At 37.2% G+C, this 15,792-nt stretch overlaps 1 protein-coding gene across 2 annotated transcripts in view; it reads left to right on the top strand.

The window, feature by feature from the left end:
• The window catches only part of ESF1 (ESF1 nucleolar pre-rRNA processing protein homolog), a 29,361-nt gene that overhangs the window by 11,773 nt on the left and 1,796 nt on the right, over window positions 1–15,792 (top strand). For both annotated transcript variants that reach the window (XM_012572203.5, XM_072927622.1), the window contains exons 9-12: window positions 3,012–3,173; window positions 9,746–9,867; window positions 10,920–11,010; window positions 15,681–15,748. In XM_012572203.5, the coding sequence (XP_012427657.4) occupies window positions 3,012–3,173; window positions 9,746–9,867; window positions 10,920–11,010; window positions 15,681–15,748 (443 nt within the window). The remainder of the gene's footprint in view (window positions 1–3,011; window positions 3,174–9,745; window positions 9,868–10,919; window positions 11,011–15,680; window positions 15,749–15,792) is intronic.

The following is a 15,792-nucleotide window of genomic DNA, read 5'->3' as shown; positions in this document are numbered from 1 at the left end:
CAGGAACTGTTGGGTTGGGTTTGTTTTGTAATTAAAGGTGCTTGTAAGACCAAGAAGGGTCATGTCAGCATTCCTCCTGGGAAGTTCATATAAACTGTTGGAGGTGTCCAGTGACATGAGGAACACATCTCCCTGTGCTTTTGCAGGCCAGTGAGTCTCTACTCAGGACTGACTCTGAGTGCCAAAGTGTTAACCTTGCCTTAGGTCTGGCTGGCTCAGAGGCCTGTCTCTAGTGGTGCCAGGCCACCTCTGCACAGACAGGTGCTTGAAGGCTGCAGCTACAAAACTCACCTGGTTTGCAAGAGGAGGTTTAAAAGCTGCACCCACTGCACACCCCTCAATAGTTAGACTACACAGATCTGAAGGAAAATGCAAAAAAATCTAAGAAAATGCCATAACTAAATGTTTACCATTCATTTACTGTTATCTGTCTGTTTGCATTCTCTTCTTCCAATATCTTTTCTCCCTGAAAAATCTTACAAAAAGGCATCAACTCTGATAGGCTTTGAGTAAACTTCTTCTTGTATACTAAATTTTTCCATTTTTTTATTTTCACTGGGATAAACTAACGGGATTTGCAAAAATCCTTGTTCAGGAAGTGCTTGGAATGTGGGGAAAAGGGGTTAAACCCCAGTGTTTTCTTTGACATTATTTTTTGGCTCACAACTGACATCAACACATTTCATTTTTCATAGCATGCTGTAGTGCAAAAATCTGTACCTCAGACTTGATTCTTGAGCGCTGGAGTCTAAAGGTTTTTTGTTTTAATTCTCTGGGTCTACATGCATTGTACATATTTTGGTTTTTATTTTTTATCTATCTGAATTTGAGTACCTACCCTGAATAAACTTGAGATATTTAGGGCAATTTTTATGGTAGGGCCATCAGCATCCAAGTCAGTAGCTGAATTTTCTGCTTTGCCACTACATGAAAGAAAATTCCCCCCACCTCTAAAATAATTCAGCTTTGCAGCAGACCTCTTGTCTGATGTTATATCTGCTAAAAGTTTTCTACTGTCTTTAGTTTCTAAGGTTGAGGGTTTTTTTAAAATGGTATCATCTTCTCAGCTATTGCAAGCTAATCTTAAACTAAGAACAAGATCTCCACAACCCTATTATTACAAGAACAAGATGATCTCAAGCTAACTCAGCTGCTAGTCACTGATTTAATATATTGAACCTCTGCATTTGGTTATATTTGGTATTAATATCATCTTCTATAAACAAATGGTTGTATTTGAATGTTTCTGACCAGCCTCAGTATTTGAACTTCCTTGTTTTAAAATCTTTTAGCACTTCTATTACTACTTTCTTTTGAAAACAATAAGAATATGCTTGTATTTTATTTTAAATTTCATCAGTTTTTGCCTTTTTCTCCTTCCCAGGTTGATTGTATTTCTCTTGCAGTGCAGCGGTTAATGCCCCAGATCTTTTTGGTTTGTGTGTTTTGTTCAAAAAGCCTTTGAACAAGCTGTTGGCAGAAAGCATTGCTGCCTTAATATCCATCAGAAAGTGGTTCCTGATGTTGTGCAATACAGCTTGATACTTGAAAGCTACTGACAAGGTTATTTGAACTCTGAACAAACTTTGAGAACAAATTCAGCTCACTTTCTTTTCTTGCAGCTGTGGTCAAATGTGCTTTATCTGCTTACAGAATTAAAAGCTCCTAGAGTTCATTTGAAGTCGATGTTGAACATTTGTTTTAAAACTGTTAATTTTGACAGAAGAAATACAAATTCTATCTAAATGAGAAAGAATGACAGTGTGCATTGCCACTTAAGTTTCTCCTAGCAAAACAAGTGATAAATACAAACTGGTAGCCCCTTGCCTATCCAGGTTCTAGGCATCCTCTTTTAGCTTAAGGAATTTTTCAGTTCCCATGCAGTTCAACCTCTTCTTTCTCAGGACATTAGGAATAAGAAACAACCAAATGTCTTCTTTTTCTACTTGTCTTCAAAACAGAGTTGCCTTTTGCTTTCTGGATGAGCAGATGCTTCCCTCTTAGATCTCAGCTTCTGATGAGGAAAGTAGAAAAGCAGCTGCAGCTGACTTGTCCCCATGTGCTACGCAAAAGATGAGCTGGCAGGGAACGAGCCCAGCCTGGCTGAGCAAAGAGCTTTGGCTGGAACTTAGGAAAGAAAGGAGGGTTTATGAACTTTGGAAGAAGGGGCAGGCAATTCAGGGGGACTGCAAGGGTGTGGGGAGGTTGTGCAGGGAGAAAATAAGGGTCACAGCCAAGCTAGAACTTAACCTGATTACTGCCGTGGAAGACAAAAATTGTCTATATAAATACATTTGCAATAAGAGGAGAGCTAAGGAGGATCTCCATCCTTCACTGGATGTAGAGGGAAGCACCGTGACAAAGAATGAGTGAAAGGTTGCAGTACTAATGCCTGCTTTGCCTGTCTTTAACAGTAGTGCCAGTTCTCTGGGTACCTGAACTGGGAGACAGGAACAGGGAGCAGAATGAAGTCCCGTTAATCCAAAGGGAAATGGTCAGTGATCTGCTACACCACATAGAGACACAAAAGTCTATGGGCCCAGATGGGATCCACCCAAGGGTACTGAGGGAGTTAGCAGATACCTTATGCTCTTAGCCACTTTCCATCATTTTTGAGCAGTCCTGGATAATCAAGGAGGTCCCAGTTGATTGGAAGTTCAGAGATGTAATGCCCATCTACACAAAGGCCTGGAAGGGCTGGTTTTGGAGATTTACATTCTGCTCTGCTGGAAGGGAATCTAAAAGTAATAATTGTAAAATATGGTGAAGGTTGTGTGTTCAGTGAGTGATTTCCTTTACAGGACAAATTGTCTTGTCTTTTCAGATACTATTTTAACTCATCTGAATAAGGGAATTCTTAAACTGGCTGCTCTGTGAGTTAATAATAGATGAAAATATTTTACGTTATCTTCTGGAAATAATCTATATGTCTTAGGTTTATTTTGTAAAGATTTACTTCAGTTGCTCATTTTCATGAAGCTCTCTGTGATAACTTTGCTCTCTCCTCCTAGATGGTGATGTAGCTCATGAAATGGAAGATGACAAACCGAGGAAAAGCCTAAAAGACGATGAAGAGCAAATTGCCAAGTACAGAGAACTTTTGCAAAGTATCCAAGAAAAAGAGAAAAAGCAGGAAGAAAAGGATATAGGAATGGAGATTAAGTGGGTTCCAGGTAGGGTTTATTTTTTTTTTCTTGCCTTGAAAGATATGCAGTATTGGTCTGTTGACAGGGATATAGTGTAAGGTGCTGAATTTATAGTAGGAGAAACAACCCCTTTTTTTTCCTCATAAATTGAAATCCAGATTGTTCACAGTGAGGGAAATAGAAGAAATAACATGACTGAACTCAGTTCCTCAGCTGTAAGTTTCTCTTTATAGATCACTTTTGCCAAGATTTTTTGTACTTGCTTTTTTAATTATCAATTTATAGACATTTTTTAAGTAGAATTCATGTGTTTGGTATAGAGTCATAAAACATGCTTACACTTTTAAAAATGAAAATCAGTATGATTTGGAAACATAGTGTATAATTAGAGGAGAGTGGTTTGGAAGTGTTGCTTGCATAATGCTAAAGATCTGGGGAAGAAAAGAGGAAGACCTTCCAGTGAAACTGCTCTGGAAGAAAAAGCAAGGTACCAGGAATGGTTGGGGAACAGTGACATCCATATTGACATCTGGAAATCAGTGAAAGGTTACTTCACCATGTAGCATCCTGGCACTACTCATCTGGAGAGCCAAACATGAGTGTCTAGTTCTCTTTTTCCTTTGTGACAAAAAACCACTCAGACTGAATGCTTTCCGTGAGGTGCAACGAGCCATTTTAACAACTCACTACATCCACCAAGAGAAAGGTTTGCACTGTGGCATCACCTTAATCCTGGCCCAGAGCTCTTTCTGGCTGTCTGTACCAGCCCTGGCACTTGGTAGGTCTCTGCAAGTCTAATTTTGTTTGCTAAAATAACAGAACTACTCTGGAAAATAAAAAAATCCAGATCTTTTGCACTGAGTTAGCATGTTAGGCACATGTTTTGAGGGTTAAATGTCCAGCTGAAAGACTAGGAAATTATGACATTCCCTTCTTGGGAGCAGCAAGGTGCAACAGCTGTGGGACTGCAGCCTGTGTCAGGACACAGCCCCGTTCTGTTACTGCATACAGCAAGACCAGACACATGCCAAAATCCAGGTCCCTCACTGCTGATGGATTAATCCCAGCTAGGAATGCATATCTAATGATATGATTTATACAAATATTATTCTGAGTTGTAACTCAGGTAACTTCTGCTGAATACAAGTTCTGCTTCTTCCAGAAGATGGAAATATTCTGGTCTGTAGTGTTTCAGTCCACTGAAATGGACTAAACTGAAAGGAACAATTTTATTCCTATTTCTTCATGAGACCTGTATTCCAAAGGGTACATGGGCATTAAAAATTATGTGTTTTCAATCATGCTTTTATAATTCCAATAATTTCTGGCATGAATTCTGTCAAAACCTTATTGAAAAAGCATGTATCATGCAGCCAGGACAAGTGATCACTAACAGAGTGTCGTACTCCATCTGTCCACAGCATGTCAGTACTTGCATTCACGATGTTGCTCACTGAGTAGTTGATTCATTGTGTCACTGAGCATTCAAGGCCAAGGAGTTTTCATAGATAGGAAACTTTATAAGACTTCCACAGAGATTTGTTGTTGCCACCTTTCAGAGTGAAGGTGGAAACCACAGGTGAATCAGTTGCTGCTACGAGTGTGTTTTGTATTTATATATATTTGTATTTAGATGTTGTTAAAGTAACTATTTTTTGTGTTGGTTTTGGAAAACATGTTTGGAAGGTTTTTTGTTTATTATGCATTCTGTTTTTCAAAGAATTCTGCAAATTGTATGAAAGAAGTCCTGTAAATTTAGAAAAATTTGAGCAACTTAATGTGCATATTCAGGAATCTAGAGCAAACCATTCATTTTAGGAGATGGAAAATTGTTTTAAGGGAGACCAAAGAAAACTCTTTAGTCTTGCTTGCCCTGAGAGAGCAAGAAGTTTTCTAAGAGGCTGTCATTAAGACTGTACCTTGCATGTTACGAGTAAATTGCATTCACATTTAGTAGCAATGGAGTATTAACTGTAGTAGAGATGGAATCCAGTTCCGTGAGGCATGGGCTCTCTGTTTCTTTCCAATGGAACTTTAGAAAATTGGATTAGTTACATGCTTACACCTAGTCCAACCCCTTCCTTACAGCACCTTCTTGTAGGACTCTTCTGAGGGAAGGATGGTAAAAAAACCCAAACAACTAAACAAAAAACATAAATTTGACTGATTTTGTCTACATGTAGCTGGATGTCCATGCACAGAGTCAGGTTTATTCATATAATTTTAGGTTCAATGTGCATGTGCACACAATGAATTTTACATGGATAGTTTATAGTATTTGATGTTAATTTAGCAACTATGCTTTTACAGTATATGTTAGCATTTCCTCATTTCTTACCCTGAATAATGACAGGTTTGTTGAAGGGCAGAGGTTCTGGAAATCATAAAAGTGTTCACTTGCCTTTGTTAGAGACTGTTCCCCTCCACAAGGTCAGCAGTGCCACTTCTGGCTAGTGACCCCTGCAATATAGTTTTGTCCAAAACACAAGTTGTAAAAGTTAAAATCAGTGTCTAAAGTTTGCTTTTGAGTCAAAAATTCAGCCATTACCTACTTTGGGCAGCATTTGGAGAAGAGATCCTGCACACCTGAAGAGGATACTCTTTATATATGTTTTTTTATTGTGGAGCATAAGCAGCACATGTTGAACAGTAGTTTATAGCTCTGGCAATTTATACACACTTGAGGCTATGCTTCCTTATGGGAGGGAGACAGCGTTAGTTGTTACACTATTTTTTCTTGAACAAATGTGCTCTTTTATATTTCAAAATAATTTATGTTTAGTTGGAGCATTCTAGGCATTCAAAAATAGTTTTTGTTGTATTCTCTGAAGCCTCCTTAATTTTTTTTCAGGAAACTAATTTATGTCTGTTGAAATATTTTTATTATCAAGTTCTGCCTTATTGTGCTTGACTTATTGCAAAATCCTTTTCCTGCCCAAATGTTTACTACATGGAAGAATTACAACAGTTAAATATATGAAGTTTTTCAATTGAGAGGCAGATATTTGAATTAATTTAAAATTTTGAGTTTTGGAACAGTTATTTACACATGGTTATAGAAAGCATACTTTGTCAGTGATTCAGTTATGCTTGAATCACAATAGTTTTAAATAAACCACAGTGCCAGTAAAAATAAATTAGATGTAGTTCCAGCTCTCTTTGGCCTGTTTCTTCTAGGCACAAAATCAGTGTTATATTCTAGCATCCATCTGTTTTCTTAATCATATCTGTTTTAAGCAACAATTAGTATGAATCCTTATCCAGCTCCCAAAGCTCCCCTTAGAAAGGGAAAAGAGAGAAGACCACAGCTGCATTTCTTGATGATATTCAGCCAAGTTTTTGGGGGCATTTTTTGAACTTAACAACTTTTCCTTTGGGAAGAATGAGATGTAAATATTTAGCTAGGCTTAGAGCAAAATTTCAGATTTGTTTTGGTGAGTAGCATAGAAGGCTGTGGTGTCTGTAAAGTGCATAGTAAAGCCCAACAGTAGTTAGAGATGATGCTGAGCACAGAAATGCTTATATGAAGTATTTATCTCCATCTGGGTCATTGCTGAGTGTGTCCGTTTCCTGGAGTGGCCTCAGCTCCTGCAGCATGTGCTGAGCTGTGTGGGGGCTCACACCTGACAGCTGCTACGTGTGGTGGCTTCTCACAGGCACTTCTGCTGCTGAGGAAAGCTCAAATAAATTCTAATGTTATCAGAGTGCTTCTATTTGCTGTTCCTTTCAGCTACCTGCTGAAAAGTGTTTCATTTTTCAGGTGAGGCATGACACGCAAAAATGAACTTTCTTGTTTAGGTTTCCTGAGAACAGAAATGTATATTTCTAGCCTCTAAGAACAGTGACAGTTGCAGGCCATTATACTTCCATTAGTTTTCAGAACTAAGTGTTTGGAGAAGTAAAAATTCTGCCTGCACCCATCCCTTGCTGTCCCACGAGTGAGAACAGCAGTATATTTAGGTTTGCTGTAGTATTTGCAACACGTTTAATCCTTTAGCTGAAGTATAATTTCGTTGCATGCTAATATAGATGATCTTTTTCCTCTTTTTCCTTACCCTCCTTTGTGAAGATTAAATAAAACTATTGATTCATTAATTCTAAAAAAAATTATATCAATAAGGGTATATATAAGTTAGATCTTTCTATGACCAGCTAATATTTCTACCTAAAGTAGACAGTTCCTTTCCCCTTCTGGAATCAAAATCCTTCTGACCACTTAAATACACTCTTATTCTCGGGAAGTGGTCTGGACAGTAGTTTCTAAGCATTCTAATCTGTGGAGAAACTCTAATGCCTTTCATGAGACTGCCAAATACCACAAGAAAGGGCTGGATTTTCCTCCAAGTTTTTCAGTGCCAGATGGATCAAATGATTCAATTTTCCAGGCAAATAAATCAGAAATATTGTAACTTCCTTTCAGATTTTTGGGTCTCTCTTTTGCTGGAGATGTGACTTTTTTTTTTTTTTTTCTGTATTTATTATCTTCAAAGAGAATCTGCAGGGTTGTTACCTGACCAATAATTTTTTCCATAAAAGTACTACAAAGTATTCAAAGTTATAGTGGTTCAGTTTCAAGGAGGCTGATGACTCTGCTTTCGTGGACTTTGAAGATAACTAAATATTTGTTCTATGAGACTTTCTTAATGGCATGTTTTTAGTTAATCTATGCAAAATCCTTCTTTTATCATGGCTCTGATTTGTTTGCTGGTTAAGTACCAGCCAATTATTGTGGCTGTAACAGTTTGCCACTTACTGTTCATTCTGGCATTTTTCCAGAGTAGTAGAAGGATCCTTTATCTTGTTTTTGCTCCATTCTTTTCCTCCTACGATTCTGTGGTTTAATATGATTTTATATCTTGTCCACACTTCATATTTCAGACAATTTGTAACCAGCTCCCCAGCCTTGGAATAATTTTTGGAGTGTCAATGTAACGCAAAAACAGGGATTAGTGTTTGCAGTTTTTCAGAAAAGTGTTCTGCCTGCTCTTCTGAGGATGGCTAGAACTGTCCATGAAAGCTGCCCTGTTATTCCATCATGATCATTGTTTTCAGTTCCTCCATGCTGAGGAGAGCTGGAAGAAATGATGAAGAATGGGGACTTGGCAACTGAGAAATCTGGGAAAAAGAATGGGATCTAGTCTAGGACATCTGGAGAGGTCTGAGGATGCTTTGTAAGCAATAAAATTGGGATGAGGGGTGGGAGAGTAGGATCTAGTTAGGTCAGGGCTGGACTGGTGTGGCAGAAAAGAGACCACTAGAAGTAGGACTGAGGAAGAAACAATAAATATCAGACTTGAAGAGTGAAGCAGAAACAGGATTCCTACAAACTCCCAAGCAAATTCAGTCACTTTGTGGGTGACAGTGTTATGTCTAGGATATCTGACTAATTTGTTACCAAAGTTTAAAAAACAAAAAGGTTTAGTGAATGAAGCAAGGAATTGCAGGTAGGAGAAAAATTCTTCATTGCCCAGACTGTTATCTCCTACCAGGAAAGTTAATTCCATTTCTTCCCATTAATTGTGCTCCAGTGTATTACAAGGCAAGTCACTTAATCTTCTTAGATCATGAAATTTTGTTTTTGCAAGCACCCATCTTCTGAAGAGTGGGCTGAACGTTTATGAGGTGCATCTGAAATCAGTTTTCATCCTCATAATATCCAAGTGCTCTGTGATGCAATGAATTTTAGGACAGCGTTTTTGATGTATATGGAACTTTTTACTAAAATTAGAAGATTGCTTTTAAATGTAGTGCATATTCTGGATTTAAGTATTCTACATGTAAAATGGGAATACTTCAGTTATTTAATGGATTTATTTTTAAGGTGATGTTCTTACATAATTTAATACTCTAATGATGCATATTTATAGAAACCTTCATTCTGTTCTATTTACAAAAAGCTTAAAGGTTAGGAAACACTTGTCAATGCAGATGAAAGTGCTGGGCATGGAAACAGTAGATATCTGTGCTAAATTATGGAATTTTATGTAAACCTAATTTACACATCCAAACTTAACTGTCCTAATTCACACATCCAAAATTAACTGTCTGATCCTGTTAGGCCAAAATTATTAAGAGCCAGATGTGTTGCACTTCTATGGAGTATACTTGTCTAGAATGAAAAATACAGTGTTCAGCAGAGATCCTACAGCATTTTCAGAGTATTGCCACAGAGGCAAAGTTTCAGCAATGTAACTAATTCAGAATCTTAACTAATGATAGTGTGGTACATTAAACATAAGGGCTCTGTGTATGTCTGTTGGTTTTGTTGTGTTACTCATTCTGGCATCTGTACACTGCACAACTGAATGTCTGGAGAAGAGACCTGTCTGAGGAGCAGTGGGAGTGTTGGGGATCAGATACCACATAGCAAACACTTCTTCTGACTCTTGTATAGTTTTTACTGAAGGAATGTTTTATTTGGAAAAACACATACTGTAAAGCAGTCTTCTTTATAAAGATGGGTTTTTAAGCAATATTTATGTTGTTTCCACAGACTTGTTGAATAAAAGCTAGATAGATCTTTTGCAAAGGAGAAAACAGTTTATTAAAAAAATTCAGATTCATCACATTTATTAAATTTACTATGGCTTTTTTCCTAGGCCTCAAAGAAACTGCTGAAGAAATGGTCAAAAACAGGTTGGAGGGAAAAGATAACCTGACTCCATGGCAAAAATATCTAGAGAAGAAGAAAGAAAAAAGAATTCTTAAGAAAAAGAGAAAGGTAATGTTTATATTGGCCATTTGAGGGGGAGTTCTTGTTTGTTTTCTTACTTGTTGTTAAGGTTTGTTTCAGATAAACAAAATAAATTGTCCGGCTGCCAGTGCTATTTTAAGGTTAGAATATGCAATGGTCACTCATGTGGAAATACTGGGAGTAGTTCATCAAACCTACAGAGGAAAAGGATATTCAGCATACTGCTGACCATACATATGCTTCTACAAAGCATCTTTTATCTACTTGTGCTGCTGTAAAGATAAATTAGTCATAATAATAATTGACTGTAATTTGCATTTTTAATGCATTAGAAGCAGTCTTTTTGCTACTGTGTGCATATCAATTCAAAGTTGTTATGACAACGATAATTGTAGTTGTTGTGAGAATGATAATTTGGAGATTTTGAGGCTAAAATAATACAGCCCTTTTAATTCTTTGCAATTACCAAACCTGTAATTGCAAAGAATTAATAGCTGCAAAGAACTATTCAAATTTCAAATTGCAAGATAAAAAATAAAAAGCATGTTGCATGCAGAATCTAGATTCTCTGAAGTCTTACTCCTAGTGTAACTCACATTGCTGAATTACACTTCTAAGAGTAAACTCTACACCTTGAGCTACTCTGTGCCTGTCAATTTTAACTGGCACTTGATGAGTATCTTCTTTGAGTTGATAAGTGCTTAAAATGGAGTAAGCAGCAGCAACTTTGTCTAGCTTAACAGTCTTGTCCAGTTTGATAAATTAAGTCAAGGAGCAAGGTGTATGACACACTACTATCAGTAAGAAAATTTGTTCTTTTAAATCTGAATTCCAGCTTTTTGAAATCTGCAGCACAAAGTGAACTTTGTTACTCAAATTTGTCCCCAAGCATAACTTTTGTGGAACACAAAGTAAGGACATAACAGTACTGATCTTGTAATTTTGTTGGAGTGGTTGTCTGATGCATCACAATTTGGGGATATGCCTGATAAAATCTATAAAAGAGGGTTGAAATTTTTTATTTGTCTTTACTGTCAACTTTTACTGTGCTCTGGTTTTTTTGATGTTCCATGTTACAGGCTGCTGCTGAGAAAGAAGAGAGTGAAGATGAACTTCCACCTGATGTTGATCTCAATGACCCCTATTTTGCTGAAGAATTTGAGAAAACAGGTCAGTCAAGACAGGCAACTTCTAGAGTAAATCTGCCCTTCTGTTAAATACTGAGTTTCCAAAACAAAGTCAGGCTGGACTGAACACAGAGATAGAATGTTCAGAATTAAATTAAGTAGGTGTTATTTGCCTAAAATTGCCATTCCTGTAAAATTATGTGTATTGTAATACATGGAATGGTACGGAACATTCTCTTGGCTTTCACCAGAGATCATTAGTTATCCAGTTTCTGGGGATGGCTGTTAAAAACAAGCTGCTCCCCTAAGTATTCCAGAGAAAAGTACTCCATTGCTTTTGAAGTATTTTTATTTAAGAAGAGCCAAATCTATATGGGTCCCTTTGAAGCTTGGGTCAATTACAAAAACTACAAAAATGCCAAATGTTTTTGCATGATAAACAAAGTTGTCTTTGAGAAGAAATCACTTTTCTCTTAGTCTGATTCATGTTTTTACTGGAGTACTCTTGGCTGCTTAGAAACCCCAATTGAGAAATGTAATATTTTAGAAAATAACTTGCCCAGTTTAGATTTTTAGGATACCTTTTTTACAAATTTTTTATTCTGATGTTTAAATTAGCTTTTGCCATGGTAACAGCAAATTTTATTTTGAGTGATTTTGCTGAGTAAAATCACTAAAGGTAAGTTTCTGATGTTCCTTATTTTTGGGAGCCAGATCCTAAGGGTGGCTCATATTACTGCATATTAAAAGAAGAAAAATGACATGAAAACAAAAGAAGAAAACAAACATAAAGAAGTTAGTAACTGGTTTACTCATATTGCCAGTCTGTTGTTTGGTTGGGGGTTTTTTGAGCACAGTAGTGCAGATCCAAGTTCCATTTAAAAACGGTAAGTTACTTTTAATTTTATACTCACCAGCACACAGGCTTCTGTCCTGAATGTTAAAATCTATCCTAGGATAAAATAAATAACTAATCCCCCAAATCTGGATGATTTTGTACTTAATAATCTGAAATACAGAACAGTAGAGTGAGTCCTGTCCATGTTTTAGAAAAAACACCACAGTCCAAAGTGTCATGCAGTGCTCTTTTCTGCCATGATATCTGGGTGGCTTGTGTATAGGTTGAAGTAATTAATTGTAAAGATAACCATTCCTTTCACCAAATAGTTTCATTTTTCTTTAATAGTGAGATTACCTATGTACTCTCATATGATGTGTGATGTTCTCTGTGAAATCTCTGAAAAAAATTTCTTCTGCATTATGTGAAAAGTTGTGTCCTAAAGGGGCTCGGCAGAGAATGAGCTTATCTGCACATTTTTAAACCTTGTCTGTAACATAGAGAATAGACTTGTTTGTGGAGTCTTTGAGGATAGTTAAATACACATAAAAGTTAAGAAAGTGAAGCTTTTGTCTTCACAATTACTGATAATTACTGAGATACAGGAGAAAACCAGGACGTGGTTAGCCCTGGAGAAGTTCTAAAGGGACAGTACAGTGGCTGGCTATGAGCCAGTTCACATTTTAATGGTAATTACACAGCACAACTTTGGCGTTCACCAAGTTTACCCAGAACAGCCTCTGTCTCATAGCTGGGGTTGCTTTTAAGCACAGCTTATCCAGTGAGGGAGAATAGGTTACAGTCATCTTTGAACTTGGTTGTAATCCTGCCAAGTTTGTATTTAGGGTACAGGCAACTTAAATGACCATCATTTTTCACAAGCCTTCCACAATTCCCCTGGCAGATTGAAATTTCACTCTTAAATTGACTGTCAGATTATTTTAGATTATGCTGAAAAATCATATGACAGGGTTTATTTGCAGACTTATGTGGACCAGTGCAGAAACTGAGGATGCAGTAGTGCTGGATTCATTTGTTGGCTGTAACATGCATGGGTCTTGTGTGGCTGTCAAGCTGAGGCAATTAAAGGGAAGCAAGAGTGAAAGGAGATGCTAGACCAAGGGCCTAAAAACTCTGAGTGCTGTGAAAGGAAATCTGGAATTTATGGGAAGCTTACTGAACCATATATTCCTCAGGTATGTCTTTGTTCCTGATAAGCAGGCAATGATTTTTAGATTGTGGATGCTTCACCTTGGGAGAGGCAAGGTAGAAGAAATCCTTTGTGCCTGCTGTGGCAAAAAGCTGTGTAGGGTTCATGGCAGTACTTGCTTTGCAGTTTTCATGTGCCTTTTTAATAGTACCACAGGCTAAAATGTCAGATGCTGCAGGTAACATGAGCCTTGATGATCCATTCTAGAAACTTGACTGTAGTTTCATATTGTCAAGAAAAAAAATATTGTCACTGTCATTTTATACTGTTTCAAAAAGCCTTGTAAGATTTGGGTTTGGGTTTGTCAGTTTCACTGTTAGTGCATCAGCTTCTGTGGGGTCTTAGAAAAGGGAGACAAAATTACTCTTGTAGCTTTAACTGTTGAAAAATTAATGTCTAAATAGTGTAATTGCTTATTAACATGAAACCAAGGTCCTGCTTTTGGGGATCACTGAACAGTTTCAGAACACATTAGACTACTAAACATAGTTTCTGTTGAGCCATTGAGGAATTCTCCATACATTATTGTAACTCCTGTTAGTTCCAAACCATTAGTTGCCTTCTCATGATCTAATTTTTGATATGGGTAGGAACTGATGGCTCTTTAAAGCTGGAAGGGAGCAGTATGAGTGCAAGGACCTAAGAGCTTAACAACAGAATCAGAGTATAGTTGTAGAACCTGTACTTGAAAGATAAAGTAGATGAAAAGATTCATTTACCACATTTCTTTGCAAGGGTTTTGAGACTGACTCAAGTTTCTGAATAAGGCAGAGGTCTTGTGAGAGGAGTTTTTGATTTGGGGTCAGTTTCTGTATCTGGAGTCCCAAAGGTATAATTAGCTTTTACTGTCTGCTGGAAAGTTGTTCATGTGCAAAGTTAATGTTGCAAACAAAATTCTTGAGCTGAGAAAGAGTTGAATGGCAGCTTGAGTGGGAATTACAGCAGAAACTGGACACTTGTACTGGCTGGCAGCAGCTACCAATTAATTCTGTGGCACACTGAAGTATCTTCTGCTGTAGGTGGGACAAATCTGATTGAAGGATGGCAGTGGGGATGAAGTGCTAGGAAAAACCTGACAGATTGCAATCAGTTTGCCATAAGTGTGCAACAAGTGTGTGTGGTGGGGCTAGAAGAATGTATGTGGGAAGAGGGACTGTAGCAGGAGTATGCTAATAATAGAGAAAATTATTCATTTGTGAGTTTTCAAGCAGAACCATTTTCAGTTTTATACAAATTTTTGAGTCCCAAGGGTGATTTTAAGTCCCGAGCTGGTTTTACTAGCTGCACAGTGTCAAAGTAAGAAATAAAGGGTTTACTAATTTATTTATTTTCATGGAGAAGAGCTCAGTTTGATACCAACTCCTTGTTCAGCCCCATCTGCATCCACAGAATACTCTGAAGGCATAAAGATCACCGCTGTAATTCCCCATAGAGCGAAAGAGAAAGGAAGGTGACTTGAATGACTTTCCTTTGGGAAATGTGTAGAAAGAAAATAAATGTATTGATCTAATTTCTCATATAACTGTCTCCAATTTTACCTCTGTGCTCCTTTTCTGTAGTTTAGCCACTTCTGAAAGATAAAAAGATTCCATAGTTGTTAAAGGCCTACAGAAGACATTTATTTCTCCCTTCTACACATTAACTTAAATTGTGTCATTTAGGTAAAAATATCATATCTGAATCTGCTTTTCCTGCACATTTTCTGGAACTACTAAATCAATAGTTTAGTTTTTCAGCTGATGGCATTGTGCATCAGGATAGTTTATTTTTTCACGGTGGTGGTTTGTTTCTTCTGGAAATCCATTTCCAGTTTGGAATCCATGTAGAAATAGTCAAGGGAATAATCAAGGCAAAAACAAAAAAAAAAAGCCTTTCTCAAGAAATACATCCTCTTCCAGAGTATCCTTAGTGATATAACTTGACATGTGTCTGGCATGTCTGTATTTCTAGTCTGAGTACAAACCTGTCCTAACAAAATGAAGCCAAATATCTTCCTTAAGAGTACCCCCAGTTGACTGCAGTAAATTGCCTGGGAATGTCATTCTAAGCTCAAAGGTCAGAGTGTGTGGTTTGGGTCAGGAAACCTTCTGCTTTTCCTGCTTTTTCTTGATCAAGATCTACAGGCATTCCAAAAAGAATAATTTGATTTAGTGGGATTTATAAACAGGTCTGTTTTCATTAGAAGTTAGATTTGACTAATGTCTTATGCTGTTACTGTTCATTATATCTGTCATTATCAGCACTGTGTATCTGAATGCTAAGGGAGTAGGGGATCTTCCTCAGAACAATATTCAGTCTGAGCAGAGTCAATCATATTTTAATTTCCACAAGAAAATGCCCTGGGAGTGGTGTGATGTCATGGGTTTACCTGCACTTATTGTGATACTTCTTTTTACTGCTCTATGAAAAATACAGTAAAACCATGGTTTTGACTTATTAATGCCATCTGAATATTGCTGCCTCCTTAAACTGAACAACTATTCAGTGGATGTTTATTGCTTTAAGTTTTCCTGGTTTTTCTTAACTTTGCAGCCTTTTTCCACATCCAACATTCAAATACTGAGTGCAAGAAAATGAGATGTACTTAGAAGTTCTAGCTATAGGTAAATTATGCCCTCATGCATAAGCTTGGATAAATATGTTCGTGCCCTGTATTTGCACTTAGGTTTAAAGAAGAAGCCAGAATCAATAGAAAGCACCTCAGAAGATGAGGATGAAGTTGAAAAACAGAAGGTAAAGTGATGTAAAATGTTGCATTGTATGAATTCTGCAAGTAT

Source organism: Taeniopygia guttata, chromosome 3 (assembly GCF_048771995.1).
Source record: "Taeniopygia guttata chromosome 3, bTaeGut7.mat, whole genome shotgun sequence".
In the NCBI taxonomy this organism is placed as follows: domain Eukaryota; kingdom Metazoa; phylum Chordata; class Aves; order Passeriformes; family Estrildidae; genus Taeniopygia; species Taeniopygia guttata.
Note: the sequence above shows the minus strand (reverse complement) of the source record. Positions and strands in the feature narration are given on the sequence as shown.